Below are 19,028 nucleotides of genomic sequence, written 5' to 3' on the forward strand. Positions count from 1 at the left end.
TTACTTACGTCACCAAGTGACGTCACCACGTCAGTACGGCGCATGTGCAGAAAGAACGCAACCAGACACCATTCCGCTTCCCTGTTTACATGATATAATTTTACTTCTAATCGGTTTGGGAAAAGGAATATCCCACCCCTGTGAAACGGAATGAAATTCCATTCGGTTTGGGCCTGTTCATTTCGAATGAGGTGTTTATATGGAACACATTTATTCGGTTTGAACAAATATTCCGATTGTAATTGGAATATTTGGCTCCATGTAAACGTGGCAATTGACTGACAGACAGGCATCGTACTTCCACATATTTACGTAAAATAAATGCTAACTGCTCGTTTTTTTTTTTTTTGCTTTTAACCAAGAATCGAGACCTTTTACGTCCATATCTATAAAGAATACAGGAATTTAAGCATTTATTCACAAGAATTTTCAATGAAAAAAGCTTTATGTCTATGATTCCACTCGGTCAGCTTTGACGGCCTCGCCAACAATGCAGGTCCCCTATTTATCGACCCCGTGCCCCATGTCCCGTCAATACATAATGAAGTCTATGGTGCGCCTTATACTCCGATGCGCCTTATAATGAGGAAAAATACGGTCGATTAATTTTAATAAAGTCCCATGCCTAATACTCTTTCCAAAAATATACAATATCATGGAAGAGTTTAATTATTTACTAAATAAATAAATAATTCAATTAAGTAAAATGAATATGGATAAGCGTATTTATTATGTAAACGAATAAACTTTTCAATATTCTTTTGAAATTAAATTTCTCTGTAAATGGTCTTGTATAGTGGTATCAAGGTGAAGACTTTGAAACTTTAATCTCCAGAATTAAAGCTTTAGATTTTACAATTTACACACCTTTCCGTGCAATCCGGTATGTTGATCTCGCAGTGGATGCCGGTGAAGCCGGGCCTGCAGGTGCATGTGTAGGAGTTGACGTAGTCTGTGCACGTGCCACCGTTTTTGCAGGGCAAACTCTGACATTCGTTGATCTCCAAAGCACAGCGAGGCCCGGTGAAACCCGGCAGGCAGCTGCAGTGGAAGGAATTGACGCTGTCTGCACACGAGCCTCCGCTTAGACATGGATCTATGTCAGTAAAGGAACAAAAAATGAGGGATTTTTGATGGACAACAGGTATGTTCACATTTTTGCGGGAAACCTACTGGGCGAGCAGTCGTTGATGTCCGTGTCACAAGTGGGCCCGGTGAAGCCGGGCCTGCAGGAGCACACAAAAGACCCGAGCGTGTTGGAGCAGGTGCCGCGGTTCTTGCAGGGATTGGAGAGGCATTCATTCACATCTCTGTTACACAGTTGCCCTGCGGACGGCGAAAAAGAGAAACGTCAAGCTCATGTTTTACGGATTTGAAGGCTTTCGGTCACGCAAGACCCACCTTGCCAACCGGGCTGGCAGTTGCACTGGTAGCCCAGGTAGTCTGGGGTGTGGTTGCAGACGGCCTTATTAGCGCAGGGGTTCGGTGAACACGGAGTGAGCACTTCAGCGCACGTGGGACCGCTGTAGGGCAGCTCGCACAGACAGGTGAAGCTAGCCACGCCATCTACACATGTGCCCTTGTTCAGACAGGGACTGGACGCGCACTCGTTGATGTTCACCTGGCACAGGTTGCCTACCCGAGGAATGGTTGACCCATTGTAAATGAAACTCATGTTATAGCTTATGTGCTACTTTGGTTCCAGTGTGGCTTACCTTTAAAGCCCTGGCGACACTTGCAGGTGAAGCCGTTGAGCTGGTCGATGCAGGTGCCCGCGTTCTGGCAGGGGCTTGGCAAACAGTCGTTCCGGTCCAGGTCGCAATTCTTCCCAACCCAGCCGGGCTCACAGTCACAGCGGTAACTTTGGAGGGACAAACATATTAAGTTTTTGGTGGAAAATAGGTGTCATACTGGTGGCACGGGGGCCAGATCTGGCCGTCACATCATTTGGTGTGCAAAAACCAATTATGTGCGTCAACTAGGCATGTGCCGATATGAGATTTTGATGGTATGATAACCTTAAGCCAAAATACCACGGTTTCACGGTATTGCAATTACAACTCTAAAATAGGGGTGTGACAAAATATTGAAATGGTGATATATCGTGATACTTTGTATCCCAAAAAGTTATCGATATGCTCCTGTCAAGAATCGAGATATCGTTTTACAAAGGTGTCAATTAAAAAAAAAAAAAAGCTGCCATTGACGGTGCTCGACGCCCAATCCATTTAGACTGGGAACGTTTGTTCATTACAAACCAGAGCATTCAGAGTCATTCGGTCTGATTTTCAGGGCATTTACAGGTCACTTGCTTTTCATTTTAGGACATTTACAGGTCATATCCTGTTGAGTTTGAGTCACTGCCCATTTATTTGGGTAATTCCCAGGTCACTTCCTGTTCTGTAATGCAAAATAAACAGCAAGTGACCCTTAAAATACCCCAAAATCAACAGGAAGTAACTGAAATTCAATAGGTAAATGACCTTAAATGGCCTAAAATTACTCATTGCCAGGCATTGGCTGCCACTGACAGCCATAGACGTTCAAACGGATTGGACGTCTACTAGTGATAAACTCATTCCAATTCACAGCAGAAGCTTGTTTTTTTGTTTAATAGTTTTTGAAGAATATCCTAGAATGATTTCCCGACCAACCTATCGAAAATCGTTGTATCGCTATATCGTCAGATCATCGTTATCGTGAGCTTTGTATCGCAAATTGTATCGTATCGTGATGTACCAAGAGGTTCCCACTCCTACTCTAAAATGTCTTGCTTTGAGATACCTTGGTTGAAAAAAAAACAAACAAAACTTAAGTCCATTGAACAGGATTTTAATTTTTCAAAACATATGACCAATTTGGAACATAAGTATAAATAAGTTAAATTTAAAAAAAAAAAAAAAATATTCTCAATAAAATTAAAATAAAGGCAGTCCTTTAAGTGAGCCTAAACCCATAGCTACAGCTCAACATAATTACCATTTTCCATTAAAAGCACGTGTGTATGACTCGTATCATATTTACATTATTCACACACTCTTTTTCTCAAGACAGACAGTTGCCAGTGAGAAAAAAAACACCACGTTTCACCACCGCTAGACACCTTATCACGCTGGAGTTGCCGCTTGTGGCTGGTGGGAAACGTGCGTGACAGTGTTTACTAACCTTTAATTTTGTATAAATGTGAAATCATATTGGAGGTATTGCCTCCACAAACATGTTTTGCTAGTCGGTTGGCCCTCCCACTCTTACTCGCAGCCGTCTGTAACTTTTTTGTAGCCTAAGTATTCCCAGCAATTTCGTTTTCTTTGATGGGGGAAAAACCAGGAGTTTCAACTCCTCAAGCCATCGTGTAGCACACCAGACTCATTGACACTGAGCAACAACCAGTGGGGGAGAATTGAGCCTTGCTGCTGCAAGTGAGGGATTTCTTCATGCATTTTCAGGACATAAAAAAAAGCTAATACCGTAGGGACGGTTTGATGGAAAAACTTTGCAGTTTTTATACCTTGACGTTTTCATACCACAGTATACCTTGAAACCGGTAATCGGCACATCTTTAGCATCCACTTCATGTTTCTCGCAAAAATAAAAATGTATATAACATTTCAGTCCTCAAAGAAATCTCTGTGACTCCAGAAAACGAAAATATTTTTTTTTCTTTTCTTTACAAAGAACATACTGTATATATACAGTATAAATAAAAAAAAAAGGAATATTTTTTAATTAAATACCAAAGATAAAAAATGAATTAAAAAAGAAAACATGAATCCATGAATAAATCGAGATAGAATATTATTTCTTCAATTAATTTTCATAGTCATCGATTAAATGGATTGGCAGCTAATGAGTGAGCTAATGAGTTAAATACTTTCAGGGGGTTCGGCTGACATAATGGCCCTCCAAAGGAAACCCCAACTACGACTTGGCCCATATAAATATATATACCAAAAATATGAATACCGTAAATCTAAATAAACATGAACGTAAAAGTGCATACCCGTTGATGTCATCCCTGCACGCGCCGTGGACACAGGGGCTGCTGCCGCACTCGTCCACCTGCGAGTAACAGTACGGGGGCTTGAATCCTTCAGGGCACTGGCAGTGGAAGCCGTTCTCCTCATCCACGCACGTGCCTCCGTTTCGACAGGGGCTCGAAGCACACTCGTCTATCTCCACGTTACACTTGGGACCTGACAAGATAGCGAGTGTCAAGAATGCTGCGCAAATGAAATGTAAAGCGTGGATATCAGGGATGCGCAATTTTTTTCCACTGAGGGGACAAACAGAAGGACGTACGCAACAGTTAAATGTACTGAGTGTGATTGATATCTTAGTTGTTTATGCGTATTTTGAAATTTATATTTATTTTTAAATGTGTGACACTTTTCCACATTTTTTCAATCTTCGGATACGCCCATTTATAATTTTATCAACAACTGCTTCAATGCCATTGGCCCAAAAAATGCATATTATGTCTAAATAAGTAACCTTTTTTTTCAAACATTAGCTTACATTGTTCCATCAATCCATTTCGCCGCCAGACTCCCAGTCAAAAATGGATCGGACATCTATTGTTAAGAAAATGCTAAAAGTAAATAACATTGGTAAAAAAAAAATAAAGTGTTGCATTGATGCTTCTTACATGATTTTGAGGTACTTAATACAAATCTAGTCTTAGGTATTTTTTCCGTAATCTTGGTTTTTTTTTTTTTTTTTTTTTTTTACCCTTTTTTAAAATATTTATTTCAACTTAAAGTGTACAGTATATACTGTATATGTTTTTGTGCAATGTAAAAATGATTTCAAAGTTATGTTTTTAACAATTATGTCATACTGCCTCAATAGCGTGCCGGATCCGGCCTCAGCTCGCCAGATCCATATAGCAATGTTGGCGCCAGATGTGGCCCGGATCAGCACTATGACAGTCCAAATGATAGGTTACGCACTGTTCTGGGGCGGACAGTACACACCGGACGTGCTCAAACTCCCGCTTAACGTCAGTGCGCCAGATGCGGCCCGGATCAGCACTATGACAGTTTTGACTTAACTGTCGCCTTGATTGCACAGATGGGTGAGCCTGGGACCAGGTGCTCGTGATCATCGTCAGCAGCTTACTTGAACAGGTCCTTGGCCTCAGATCATCGCTAGATCAACAACTCACCTACAGGTATGTGACTTTCAGCTAACAAAGAATCTTGTAAACCTGATACTGAGCTCATTTTTGTGTTTTTCCCCCCTAGATCATGTACTGCTCGTCTGGCAAAACGACTGCCTGCCCGTTCACCTGTTCTGTCACCAAACTGCCTACCGGATTCTTTGGACACTATCTTACACTCCCTGTCATTTGCCACGTTTACATGGAGCCAAATATTCCAATTACAATCGCAATATTTGTTCAAACCGAATAAATGTGTTCCATATAAACACCTCATTCAGAATGAACAGGCCCAAACCGAATGGAATTTCATTCCGATTCACAGGGGTGGAATATTCCTTTTCCCAAACCGATTAGAAGTAAAATTATATCATATAAACAGGGAAGCGGAATGGTGTCTGGTTGCGTTCTTTCTGCGCATGCTCCCTACTGACGTGGTGACGTCACTCGGTGACGTAAGTAACTTCACTTGCAACATGGCTTCCAAGCACACGCACAGCGCACCCACACAACTTTTTAAATGAACGGCGTATCATTCTGAAGTTTTGTTTCCACTCGAAAAGTTAAAACAGCAGCTGATCTGACGATCGATCTCCATGTTTTGCAACGTGACGCTTTGTTTTGATTAATCTGCGCATGTCAGACGGCAGTTGTCAAACGTCCTTTCGGAATAAAGGCAGTCACATGTAAACGCGGGATCGGAATAGATGAAGTGACATGTAAACAGCTGATGTGAAATTTCCATTCGGAATGATTTGAATCGGTATGAATAAAAGTCAGCATGTAAACGTGGCTATTGTCAATGAATTAGGTCCCCTGTTACCCCAGCACCTTAACAAATACATTATGTTGTTTACAGTCTAAAAATGGTTCATCTTTAATGTTGAGTTGCTTGTTCCAATGAAAATATTTTGTGAAAAAAAAATGTTATGTTGTACTTTGCATCAATATGTTAGCATGAATAAATGGCATGAAAAAGTGTTGTCATTATTGCTTTTAATACACAAATTCAATTTGCAATATAAACACATTACAGTATGATATATTGAACAAAATGGACTCCAAATTTAATCCTGAAAACGGTTTTGATACAAATCTGGCACAGACTGGGTAACATGTGCGCCATATCCGGGCCATACATTAATGTTGTGTCTGTTACTTTGGACCAGTTCTGGCCCAAAACCTGTTGCTAATCCAGTAAGTGACTCCTTACTGAGTTTGGGTCATTGTTCAGAAAGACACTGGGGCAGAGCCGTTTTACGAAGTAGTGCCGAAATTTGCAGCACATCTGGCCCATGTCCGCTCCAGTTATAGTTTGCTATCTGGGTGGGGTCACGATAGTAAAATTTCAACTCGATATCGATACTCCACAAAATATACCGTTTTCGATACCGCATAAATAAAAAAATTGTAATTGTATTAAGGGCTGTCAAACGCTTAACATTTTTAATCGAGTTAATTACAGCTTAAAAATTAATTAATCTTAATTAATCGCAATTCAAACCATCTATAAAACATGCCATATTTTTCTGTAAATTATTGTTGGAATGGAAAGATAAGACACAAGACGGATATATACATTCAACATATAGTACATAAGTACTGTATTTGTTTATTAAGACAATAAATCAACAAGAAGGCATTAATATTATTAACATTCTCTTAAAGCAATCCATGGATAGAAAGACTAGTAGTTCTTAAAAGATAAATGTTAGTACAAGGTATAGAAATGTTATATTAAAACCTCTCTTAATGTTTTCGTTTTATTAAAATTTGTAAAATTTTCAATCAAAAAATAAACTAGTAGCTCGCTATTGTTGATGTCAACAATTACACCATGCTCACTCATTGTGCTGAACCCCATAAAATCATTTGGACCCAAGCGCCAGCAGAGGGCGCCAAACACCAAAAAGCAAGTAACAAGCGGACATTACACTGCTGTCATTTTAATCTGTTTGAGCGGGGCATGTGCGTTAATTGCGTCAAATATTTTAACGTGATTAATTAAAAAAATTAATAACCGCCCGTTAACGCGATAATTTTGACAGCCCTAAATTTTATATTAACTTTTCAGTGCCATTGTCAATGACTGACATCTAATCATGTGGCTCTTAAAAACTAAATTAAAATTTTATCACTACGTGCAATCCATTTGAACTGGCTGAGTGCCAGCCCTGCCACCTCAAATGGATTGGATGTCTAGGGGTGTCAATGATACATTTTGATACTAATGTTATGCCATGTTTTAGACAACTGCAGACTCAGGAGAATAACAATAAGGCCAATAAAGTGACAATTGCTTTACTGCACTGCTGCCAAAATAGTCCAATATGTGAAAATGAGTCAGATAATGTTGACGGCCATTCAGAAAAATGGATAGAACTATCTGTATTAAATACCCCCAATATACTGTGATTAAAAAAATTGCATTGAAAACTGAAGTCAAAATGATTACCAGTGAAGCCAGGCTTGCAAACGCAGTCGTACCGGTTGATGCCATCTTTGCAGACGCCGTAGTCGCACGGGTTGCTGGCACAATCGTCAAAATTGATCTCACAGTTGGTGCCTGTTGCGATGACAACGTTTGAAATGCTTCTCTCCCTGGCAATTTTAAGGGAACTCCCACAATGACCTTTAGCTTTAGCTGTAAATATCGTACCTGATGTTCCATGCTGGCACTGGCAGATGTATTTGTTGACCAGGTCCACACATTTGCCTCCGTTCTGGCAAGGGTTACTGTGGCACTCGTTGAGCTGGTTCTCGCATCGGTAGCCCGTGTAGCCGGCGTCACATTCACATGTGTAGCTAGCGATGCCGTCTATGCAAGTGCCATGGTGGCACGGGTCTGGCTGGCAGTTGTTGATGTTGCTTTCGCAGAGCGTGCCCTCGTAACCTAACAAGAGGATAACTGATTAGTGGCGTGCTTGTGATTAACCTGTTCAGTGCCGATCGTTTGATTGTCCGAAAAGATGACCGCAGGGTGCAAGCTGTTTTCGACCATTTTGACTAATCTTTCAAAGCCGACCGATATTGTGTGTTACGACAATGTAAACATGAAAGGTAGCATATCTTTCTTTAAATAATAATAACTAGGATTTCCCGGTCCGACCATGTGATCGGAAATCGGGCCGATCAGGCCATTTTTAGAGGATTGGAATTTAATTTATGCTATTTACCGTATAATTTTTAAAAATCCGTTTTGGTTTTTTTCTCAATTTTATTGTATGATACTTTCCTGCCTTTTATTTATCATGAACTATATTTTTCGTTGTTTAAGCACTTTGAAGACCTTTCAGGTTTTTGTAAAGGGCTGTATAAATCAAATTGATTTGAATTTGCTTGTGATTGCTGCCAAATTGTGGCCATAGTTAACAGTTTAAATGCCACGGCAGGTTTAATAACATACAGCGGTACCTCGACATATGATCGCTTTGACACGCAATCTTTTCGACATTCGACGTAAAATTTGACTGATTTCTTTCCAAATCCGATGACATGCTCCAAATACGACGATATATGACAGCGCCGCAGTTTCTTTGTTTTCACGCAAGATGGACGCATGGTGGATTTTCTTTTGAGAGCAATCTTCATGGGTTCCAAGAATGTTAGTGTAGGTGGTGAAAAAAGGAAAAAGGTGCGACTTACCATTGAAATGAAGATAGAAATGATAGAAAAATATGAGCGTGGTGTGCGCGTCCATGGCTTGACAATACGACCGTAGAATGTCTACGATCTCGACGGTCCTCTGACCCCCGTTCGCCAGTCTTTATAAGTTAAGGTGACAATTATTATGATTTTAACATCGCCAAAGAAATCGTCAGCTTCGTCAGGTTTTTACTAATTAATTTCAGAAGTTGTGCAAAACAACATGCCTACTGTCTGTCGCAGCTGAACATGAAAAGTGAAAGTAAAAAGTCCTCTCTCACTCTGTCAAGTCAGCCACGTGGTGCATTCAGGTACACCACGCAAAACACATCTGCCACATTAGAACCCGATTTGTTACATTTTTTTTACAGGTATTATTACTATTACTATATTATTTTACCAATTTTTATTCATAATTTATTTGTTTTCCTCTGTGTAATTGCTGCCGTATTTTTCGGATTTAAGTCGCACCAGCCATAAAATGGCCAACGAAGAGGACAAAAAACATATAAGTCGCACCGGAGTATAAGTCTTTAAATTTCGTATAAATCGTATATACATTTTCATATAAATTTTTGGGGGAAATTTACTTGATAAAATCCAACACATGGAACATATATGTCATCTTGAAAGGCAATTTAAAATAAAAATACAATAAAGAACAACATGCTGAATAAGTGTACAGTATGACAATGTTACATGATGCATGAACAACGAAATGCGAAAGTGGCCGGTATGTTAACGTAACATAGCTATTAAGATTTATTCCGATAACTATAGCATAAAGAACCTGCTATCGATATAATAATGTTTTAATAATTTCACACATAAGTCGCACCCCTAGCCAAACTATGAAAAAAACTGCGACTTACAGTCCGAAAAATACGGTATTTGCAATAGCACCAGCAGTATTTATTAAGGATTTAATGTATGTTTTCGGGCTGTGGAACAAATTAATGGAATTATAATGTATTGTTATGGGAAAATCCCTCTCGACGTACGACCATTTCGATTTACAAACAAGGTCCTGGAACGGATTAAATTCATATGTAGAGGTACCACTGTAATTGGTTGAACTCAGGTGACCTGATTTTGAGGATCTGCCAATACCAAGTATCAATCTGGTACCTTGACAATTTACTAGGATAAAAAAAACGATCCAAATGTGTACAATATTTTTATACTTCAGACATTATCATGCTTGTATAACTGTTAGCTTCAGGCGACAGCTTGCAAAACATAAGTTTGTTTCTTTTGAGAATATCATTATCCCTCTGGATTATTTTGTTGCTTTGTAGCCCATAAAAACAAAAATAGAAAATAAAATCAATAAATAAAACCCACCCAATCTTTTTCATCTTCTGAAAATGACGGGAATCGGCCCAATTTGGATCGGGGATATCGGTATGAAGAACAACATCACAACAAACCAAAGAGTCTCATCCACCGATTCATTAACTGTTGGCTGTCATTGACGGATTTATGAACTCTTTCAATGCCATTGACGATTATAGTCAACCAATCATGTGGCTCTTAAAAACTAAATTGAAATGCTTTAAATGAGTTTATCATGAGTAGATGTCCAACAAATGTTTATACGCTGCCACATCCCATTTTAAATGGATTAATGTCAACAAATGACAAACTCACTGATATTCACAGCACAGCGATGAAAAGAGCCTCATATTTGGACGTCTATTATCGTTTGTGGCATTAAAATAGAAATAAAAAACCAACAAACTCACTCCAAACTCACTCTGGCACTTTGGATCGTAGTTAACGAGTTTTCCCATCATATGCGACTTACTAAATCTGCCAGCATGTTATCAAGATTCCTAATGAATGTCCATGTTCTCTGATCAATAGAAAAATTATTCTTCCTTTCACCAATGTTTGCCTTCTAAAAAAACGTATTTTTGAGACTAAGAGTACCGATCTCCCTGGTTTCCATACCAACAAGTTGTCAACAGGTCAGACAAGTGATGGGTTTGTTTGCTATGTTTACGGTGCACTGCTGAGTTGGGCAAAGCAGCAAAGAAAAGTCCTAACCAAGGCCCCCCGGGCCCGCTTTTGTTCTCAGCGGCGGAGGAAACAATGGCGGGCCGCAGCATGTCAAACGGAGCCACTTCTCCATGCGGGGGAAGGGAGTTATGGGGGTACAAATACAGGGAATACCAAGCAGCTGGCATTTGAAACAATGAAGCAGTCCAGTCTATAGGCAAAGGACCAAATAAACGTTTAGCATTAACAAATGCTGCCGTAGATCCCAACACTTTCCTGTCACGCCGACGCATTTTTTTTGTCAAGATAAAACTGCGCATATGTGATGGAATGAAGTACTTGAACGCCATACGGTGGAGTGGGGGTGGCGCAGATGAACAAATGAACAGATGTCTGGGTGACGACCAAGGTTCTTTTCTTGGTAACTACTGATTCTCAGTGACCCTGTGATCTATGGGGGGGGCTCGGTTCGGGAGGGGGAGGTTAGCGACCTCAAGTTTGAAAGAAATAGATGAAACCCTTCTGTAAAACAAACCCACAACAAGTGGTTAACTCTACGGGTTAAAGGCAAACTTACCTTCGGCGCAACGGCACTCGAAGCCGTTGGGTCGGTCGTAGCACTTGGCGCCGTTCTGGCAGGGCGTGCTGGCGCACTCGTCGATGTCGATCTGACACATGGTGCCGGTGAAGCCTGGGACAGTCAAACAGAGAGGTGACGGGTCAAAGGGCAGTTTTGTCACTTCTTAGTGGCCGAGAGCAAAGGTCTTTGCTGTGGTCAGCGACGTCTGGCTCAGACTGGTTAAGGATGCGTCATCTGGACACTGATGGAAATCCCATGACCTTGATGGTCTTTCAAGGTCATGGAAAGATGCTAATGCATAGTGCATCAACCAACTGTTTACCCGTGAATATGTATCATATTCACAGAGTATGCCTTAAATTTTAAAGCATTAATGCCAATAGAAGTAAAAAAATTGGCCAAAGAGTTAATGATCTGAAACTCTGATGAAGGACTTCAGCTATCAATCATTTACATAAACTATTAATGTATCGATTAGTTAGTTCAAATAATCGAGTAATTGGATTATGAGGTGTTTAAGCCCGCAATAACATTTATTTTGGCTTTCTATGATTGCACTTTCAAAAGAGCAATTAATACAAATACAAAATGAAATCCCTGAGTCTTTGTTTAAACTATGCAGAAGTGCACTTTCATTTCGCAAGAGCAATAAATGGATCTAAAACTAAATTTAAATACCTGATCTTGGCCTCAAACAGTATTAAAAAAAAAAAAGTAATTGAGGATCTAAGTACAGGTGAACAATTGGCTAACTTGTACAGCAATAATCCGGTAGCTTCAATGCTAAAAACTGATAACTTTTTACAAAGCTCTTTACAAATCGTTCAAACACATATTCCACAAAACTGGAAAAGCAGAGAGGCAAAGCATATCTCACATGAGTGATACGACCCAAACACTGAAACAATGCAAGCTGACGTACTCCACGTACAATTTGAAAATGTCATGCATTGTTAACATATGACACAAACGATTTTGCATTTTCGTGTCGTAGTCATCTCGTCAGACGAAAACTGGCATTAAGGCCCAGTTATGCTCCTGCGACAGACCTACGCCGCCAAGGCCGACCCGATTCATGACCCTCCGCTGTAGCCTGACCTACACCTCATCAGAATCCTGACTGGGCGTCACGTCAACACGTGGTGACTTGACGTAAATGGACTGTGATTGGTCCGCTCAGACTGTTGTTTCCGTTCAGCGCAAAATCACCACCATTTTCAAACATTGTTGTGCTACATGCAAAAATGGACCAAGCCAATGACAGTATCATCGAAGAGGTCCGGAAGTACGACATAAAGATTGCCAAATACCATTTGGCAAATGGCAAGCAATTCGTGGAACGAGATTTCTAAAAATACGGGGCTGGAGGTCAGCGATTCCATAAAAAAAATATGGAAAAACCTCCGAGACAAACATTTGTGTGTTCGGAAGCAAAGAGCCACATGAAGCGGTGACACAGTCGGCAAAAACTGCCAGCTTTTTATCACTTTATGTCGTATTTTTGGTTGGTGCACTTTATCATTTAATGTGTACATATGCTTGCTGTGAGTCTGTGACTTATTTACATTTTACACTTCAAGTATATGAAGAATATAGTACAGGTTTGGTGTCAAAACAGTTGTTTTGATGTTTAATTTTCAACAATAGTTCACACACTTGATACATCATCACTGATAGAGAGTGCCTCGGTGCTTTCATGATAACGTGTTTACCGTCAAGGCTTCCAACGCAGTTTGGGAAGTTCCATAGCCACCAGAAATCTGCTATGGCTTCGCACTGGCTGGTTGTATGATACGGCAAAGAAATCGGACAAAACGCTGGACAACCCAGCTTGCTGGCTTCCACCCCCCGAAGCTAGAAGTCGTAATGTGACTGCCAGTCTCTGTGCGTCTTTTCTGTCGCCTGCGCGTCAACATTTGTATAATCAACATTTTTTGTTCAATGTTGATGAGCTGAAGATCCACATTCAGGCTTTCAAACTCCGTTGCCACTGTTGCGTAACTGGAAGAAAACTAGAGGAAGTCGACAAGAGTCCCCCAAAACTGTACAAACACAATGCCACACCCCTCTAGTGGCTTGGCAGTGAATTACAAAGAAACGCAAATCCTTGCTGCAGAACTATCGAATGCTTATTCACACCATAGGGTGTACATCTGCTCTACGCTATCGATGCAACACAGTAGCATAACTCAGGCTTTAGTCTCGTTATGTTCTAGTCTCCGAAACCATGTTTTTAGCTCGCCGTCGTCACGTCATTGTCACGAAAAAAAATATTCGTCAACGAAATATTTTCGTTTTTGTGATTGTTGACGAAAACAACACTGTTGCCGCATCATTGGATGTGGCCCGTGAAACTAAATTAATCGATTAAAATAAAATATAAATTTTAAAACAAATCTGTTACTGAAATGTAATATTTACTGTTATTGTATTTATCTTTATTAAACATGAAAATTGTTCATTCATTCATTCATTGCCCCTGCTGCTGGTCATCCTCACAAGGGTCGTGGGGGTGCTGGAGCCTATCCCAGCTAACTATGGGCATTAACCGAGGTACAATTTCTTGCCCCCCAAAAAAAGACAATTTTTTTTTTAACCCTTTCAGTGCTATAGACGATGATAGACGTCTAATCATGTGGCCCTTTAAAACTAAATTAAAACTCTTTACATGAGTTCATCACTGATATACGCCCAGTCCATTTGAAGTCCACTTGGATTGGACGTCTAGCGCCATCAATGGCAGCCAGTGAGTTAACAAGGTAAATGCAGCAATATCCTCCATGAATATCAAGAGTAGATCAAAATCAAATTTACCTCATGACAACAAATTTCTGGTGACCTACCTGTACTAGTGCGAAAACAAATATATAACTGAGTATCGATACTTCTGCTATTAAGTATCAGACCAAGATACAATAACATTTCGGTATCGGTGATTCAATACTTTTGGATACTTTTTGACAAACCTACAACAATGTTTGTTTGTGCAATCTGATCAAATAAAATCCCCGCCAAAATACGATTTATATATGTTTTCTAGTCCGAAAAATACGGTATATTAATAAGACTGTGCTGCTTTGAAGGCTTGAGAAACTGTGCAGCCTTGAAATCGCTGGGCAAAGTGCCCAGATTGGGAGTGAATTGCTGCATTGGAAGCATGCTGTTGATTAACAATGTGAGGATGGGCACTGTGTTGGTGCTGATGGGGGTGTTGGTAGAGGAGACAGTGGGATTGTTTTCTCTTTTGGGTGACCCCACTACACCCTCCCCACCTTCCTACATCAGCTCCACTGGCTCAATGGCGAAATGGGGAGGCCGAGGGGGGAGACGTCTGTCCCAGATGTAAATTGCGGACCTGGAAAAGAATCTCATTAGCAGGACTGCTGTTCCCCCCCTTCGCCACCACCAACAACAAGCAGGGGCAGGTTCAGGGAGACTGCTGTCCCTTCTAAATTCCAAAGGGGAGGAGTCTGGGGGTCACAAAAGTGTCTTTGTCTAGGCAAGAGGCCTTTTTTTAATAAGTGAAGGTTCCCAAAACAGCAGGTTGGCCTGTCTTGGACTGTGGTGACATTCAAGTTACGTGTGCACAAATGAAGATAATTTATAAGTTTTATAAAATATCTTTCTATGCATTTTGGCCTTTCATCCTCAAGTAAAGCCAAGCCAGGAGAATGCCTTTCCCAAACACAGACGTTTTTTTTCCACTTTAAGCCTTCAGCCACTTGTTGGTCTTACATGCACGCTTTCTGTTTAACTGCGGGCAGGAATGTAATAAACTCATTGCTTGTCATTGACAACGATAGACGACATGTTTCACGTCAGAAATGAGAATTATGTGTGGACGCAGCAATGACTCATTTCAATTCACAGCAGAGGAATGATTGGACAGCACGAGATTGGATTTCTATTATCTATCCATCATCTTCAAGTCTTTACACAGGCAGACTTCTTCATCGATAAAAATAACTTTTAAGTTTTATTCGGGGCCATGACCAGTTGATTTCTCAAGGAAATGCCCCAAAATCAACAGGAAGGGACCCTAACCCAGAAATGACCATAAATCAACAGGTATGACCCTGAGAGCCAAAAAAAAAAATTGACGGAAAGTGATAAAAGTACGCAGAAAGTAACCTAGAAATAACCCAAAATACACAGATGTAGCCTAAAAAAGCCCCAAAATCAACAAGAAATGATGTGTATTTGAACCTAAATGAACTCATTGACTGCCACTGACGACAATTTGAAGTGAACTTCAAATGGATTGGACGTCTACTACTGTCCGTCATCGTCAATGGCACTGAAATAATTCAAATGTAGTTTTTTTTTTTAATTACACACAGTTGAAATGATTGACAGAGGATCTTACCAGGTTGACAGGTGCACGTAAAACCGTTGACCATGTCCCGACAGATTCCATCGTTTACGCACGGGTTGCTTTCACAGTCATCTATGTCCGTTTCGCAATAAGTGCCCATGTAGCCTAGGAGACAAGAGTTTGCACATGTTCAAATAATGTCCATTACTGTGTGTGTGCATGTATTCAACACTATGGGAACAGAATGAACCACAGGAACCGCTGACCTGAACTGCTAACTTTCCGCGGAGCTTCATCAGTGTCCCGTTCTTTCGATGCACATCATACATTCACTGTTAGCAAACTTACTAAGGCAGCGGTATCAAACTGGCGGCCCCTGGGCCAAATCCAGCCCACTGCATCATTTTGTGTGTGCCGTATTTTCCGCACTATAAGGCGCATCGGAGTATAAGGCACACCTTCAATGAATGGCCTATTTTTAAACTATTTTCATATAAACGGCGCACTGCATTATGAGGCGCATTAGTTAGTAGTAGTAGTAGTTGTTATGTAGCCACTAGATGGAGCTTCGCTAAAGGGAATGTCATGCCATGATTAACAATTAGAGGTCCATATATAAGGTGTATTAGATTATAGGCCGATAAGTGGGTTTTTGAGAAAATTGAAGGCTTTATAGTGGGGAAGATACGGTAAATGTAAATGTAAGTAGATGATGTGCTTAAACTTACTGTCTTTCGCCAAAATTAAATGTAAAATATCCATAGTCCAGAAATCGTTTACTGTTTTTCCTTCCTCATTTTCAATGGAAATAAATGGATATAACAACAACGCGAAGATAATAAGTAAAATGCAGTTTAATAATAACACTTTTTAAATTGAATTGGAATTCTATCGCCGTCATTGGCAGATTATGAGTTAAAATAATGAATTCGATGCCTTTTAAGACTTTTCAGGGAGCCGCGGGAACCCTGGGGCCTGTTGCTGGAAAGCAAAAAAAAAAAAAACCTGGAGGGGGATAGAGGAGGGAGTCTCTGGGAAAAGGCCTCCTTTCCCTCTCTGTGTGTATGAGGGTGCAAAGTGGAGCACAGAGGGGCCCTATTGTTCCGCTCCATTCCCACCACTCTACAACTCATTACTATTCACAGCACAGCGCTCCCCCTAACTGCTCGCCCTCTCTCACATCCAGGCCTATAGAGCCTACTCCCAGCTCTAATTTGTATAGTTCCCAAAACCCCGGGATGCATGTAGGACTGTGTGTGAGAGTTTCACTCTGGTTTTGTCACCCAAACCATCACTTTCTCCATGCAAATACCCTCTCCTGTCTGGCTGTACAGTCAGGCAAGTGCCCCATCGCCCTCCCAAAGTAAGGGTGCACTATTACAGTGTTTTTCAACCTTTTTTTCCCTGGGACAAGGCACACTTCAAAAAAAATCTAAGGCACACCGCTATCAAAAAATGTATAGATGAACCTCTGTAATCCACAGTGGTATAAAAAAGTACCTGAGCCATTTGGAATTTCTTACATTTCTGCATAAAATCACCATCAAATGTGATCTGATCTTCGTCAAAATCACACCGATGAAAAAACAGTGTTTGCTTTAACTAAAACCACCCAAACATTTATAGGTTTTCATATTTTAATGAGGATGGTATGCAAACAATGACAGAACTTAACCTCTAAATCTATATCTAACCTATCTAATCTAAATCTAACCCTCTCCCTAAGGAGACTAAACGAGAAATCGAAACCATTTCTTACCAAACAATTAAAGTCAGGTGTGTGCCCAATAACAAATGAGTGGTTTTAAGCTGACCTGCCCACTACAAAACACACACCTAGTAAGAATTTTCTTGATGGAAAGCATTGTCTGATGTGTATCATGGCTCGGTCAAAAGAGCTGTCTGAAGACCTGCGATCAAGGATTGTTGGTTTGTATAAAGCTGGTAAAGGATACTAAACCAACTCTAAAAGTTTGGATGTTCATCAATCGACAGTCAGAGCAGTTATCTACAAATGGAGAGAGTTTGAATACGTTGCTTCCCTCTCAAGGAGTGGCCGTCCACCAAAGATGACGCCATGAGTTCAGCACAGAATACTCAGAGAGGTAAAAAAGAACCCTAGAGTGTCTGCTAAAGAGTTACAGAAATCACTGGCACAGTCCAAGATCTCTGCACACACCAACTATTTGTAAAACTATGGAAATAACTGATGAAACCAAAGCTGAATTGTTTGGGAGTAACACACAACATCATGTGTGGAGGAAAAATGGAACAGCTCATGAACATTACACCTCATCCCCACCATGAAGCATGGTGGAAGGAGCATCATGATTTAGGGCTGTTTAGCTGCCTCAGGGCCTGGACAACTTGCAATCATTAATGGAAGAATAAATTCAAAAGTTTATCGGGATGCTTTGCAGGAAAACCTGAGGCCGTCTATCAGACAGTTGAAGCTAAAAAGAGGATGGATGCTGCAACAATATAATGATCCAAAACACAGAAGTAAATCAACATCAGAATGGTTTAAGAAGAACAAAATACACTTTCTGGAGTGGCCAAGTCAAAGTCCGGACTTGAACCCCATTGAGATGCTGTGGCATGAAACAAAGACAGTGATTCATGCCAGACGTCCCAGGAATCTGACGGAACTGCAGCAGTTTTGTAGAGAAGAATGGGCCAAGGTTAGTCCTGATCGATGTGCCAGACTGATCTACAGCTACAGGAAGCGTCTGGTTGAAGTTATTGCTGCCAAAGGTGGGGCCAAAAAATAATAAATGTGATAGTTCATTTACTTATTTTTCCCCCTTCTGCCATTGTTTGAATGATATCCTCATGAAAAATATGAAAACTATAAAATATAAATGTTTGAGTGGTTTTAGTTAAAGCAGACATTGTTTTTCATCTGTGTGACTTTGACAAAGATACGGTCACATTTTATGGTGATTTTATGCAGAAATGTGAGAAAATCCAAAAGGTTCAGATACTTTGTCATACCACTGTATATTAACTCATTCATTGTCATTAATAAGAAAGACATCAATTCCATTTGAACTGGACTGCTTGGCACTGAGTGATCTTGTTTTAGTGACAGTGCAAGATTTCCAATCCATTTTCAATCGGATTCAAAATGGATTGAACATTTTGTGCTGTCAGTGACAGGTAAACTAGTGAATTAATTCACTTAACGATTAGCCAGTGAATTTTCATCTACAGTGTTACCTCTACTCATAACATTAATCTGTTCTGGAAGCAGTTTTTGTAACCTGAAAATTCTGTAAGTAGAGACCCTAATCCGTTCCAAATTCCAACCCCACTAAAATTCAGACATA

The 19,028-nt window shown here is 40.4% G+C and overlaps 1 protein-coding gene and 1 long non-coding RNA gene across 2 annotated transcripts in view; one reads left to right on the forward strand and one right to left on the reverse strand.

The window, feature by feature from the left end:
- Window positions 1-19,028, reverse strand: part of notch3 (notch receptor 3) — a 77,850-nt gene that overhangs the window by 22,843 nt on the left and 35,979 nt on the right. Inside the window, exons 9-17 of the mRNA XM_057816968.1 lie at window positions 15,751-15,864; window positions 11,382-11,495; window positions 7,818-8,051; window positions 7,614-7,724; window positions 4,001-4,193; window positions 1,716-1,861; window positions 1,402-1,635; window positions 1,174-1,326; window positions 868-1,096 (exon numbers count right to left, since the gene is read on the reverse strand). Of these exons, the coding sequence (XP_057672951.1) occupies window positions 868-1,096; window positions 1,174-1,326; window positions 1,402-1,635; window positions 1,716-1,861; window positions 4,001-4,193; window positions 7,614-7,724; window positions 7,818-8,051; window positions 11,382-11,495; window positions 15,751-15,864 (1,528 nt within the window). The remainder of the gene's footprint in view (window positions 1-867; window positions 1,097-1,173; window positions 1,327-1,401; window positions 1,636-1,715; window positions 1,862-4,000; window positions 4,194-7,613; window positions 7,725-7,817; window positions 8,052-11,381; window positions 11,496-15,750; window positions 15,865-19,028) is intronic.
- On the forward strand, window positions 4,897-6,068 carry LOC130904299 (uncharacterized). The gene is made up of 3 exons (XR_009060833.1): window positions 4,897-4,999; window positions 5,071-5,170; window positions 5,244-6,068. It is a non-coding gene; the product is annotated as an uncharacterized LOC130904299 (long non-coding RNA).

The sequence above is a fragment of the Corythoichthys intestinalis genome, chromosome 16 (genome assembly GCF_030265065.1).
Source record: "Corythoichthys intestinalis isolate RoL2023-P3 chromosome 16, ASM3026506v1, whole genome shotgun sequence".
Classification (NCBI taxonomy): Eukaryota; Metazoa; Chordata; class Actinopteri; order Syngnathiformes; family Syngnathidae; genus Corythoichthys; species Corythoichthys intestinalis.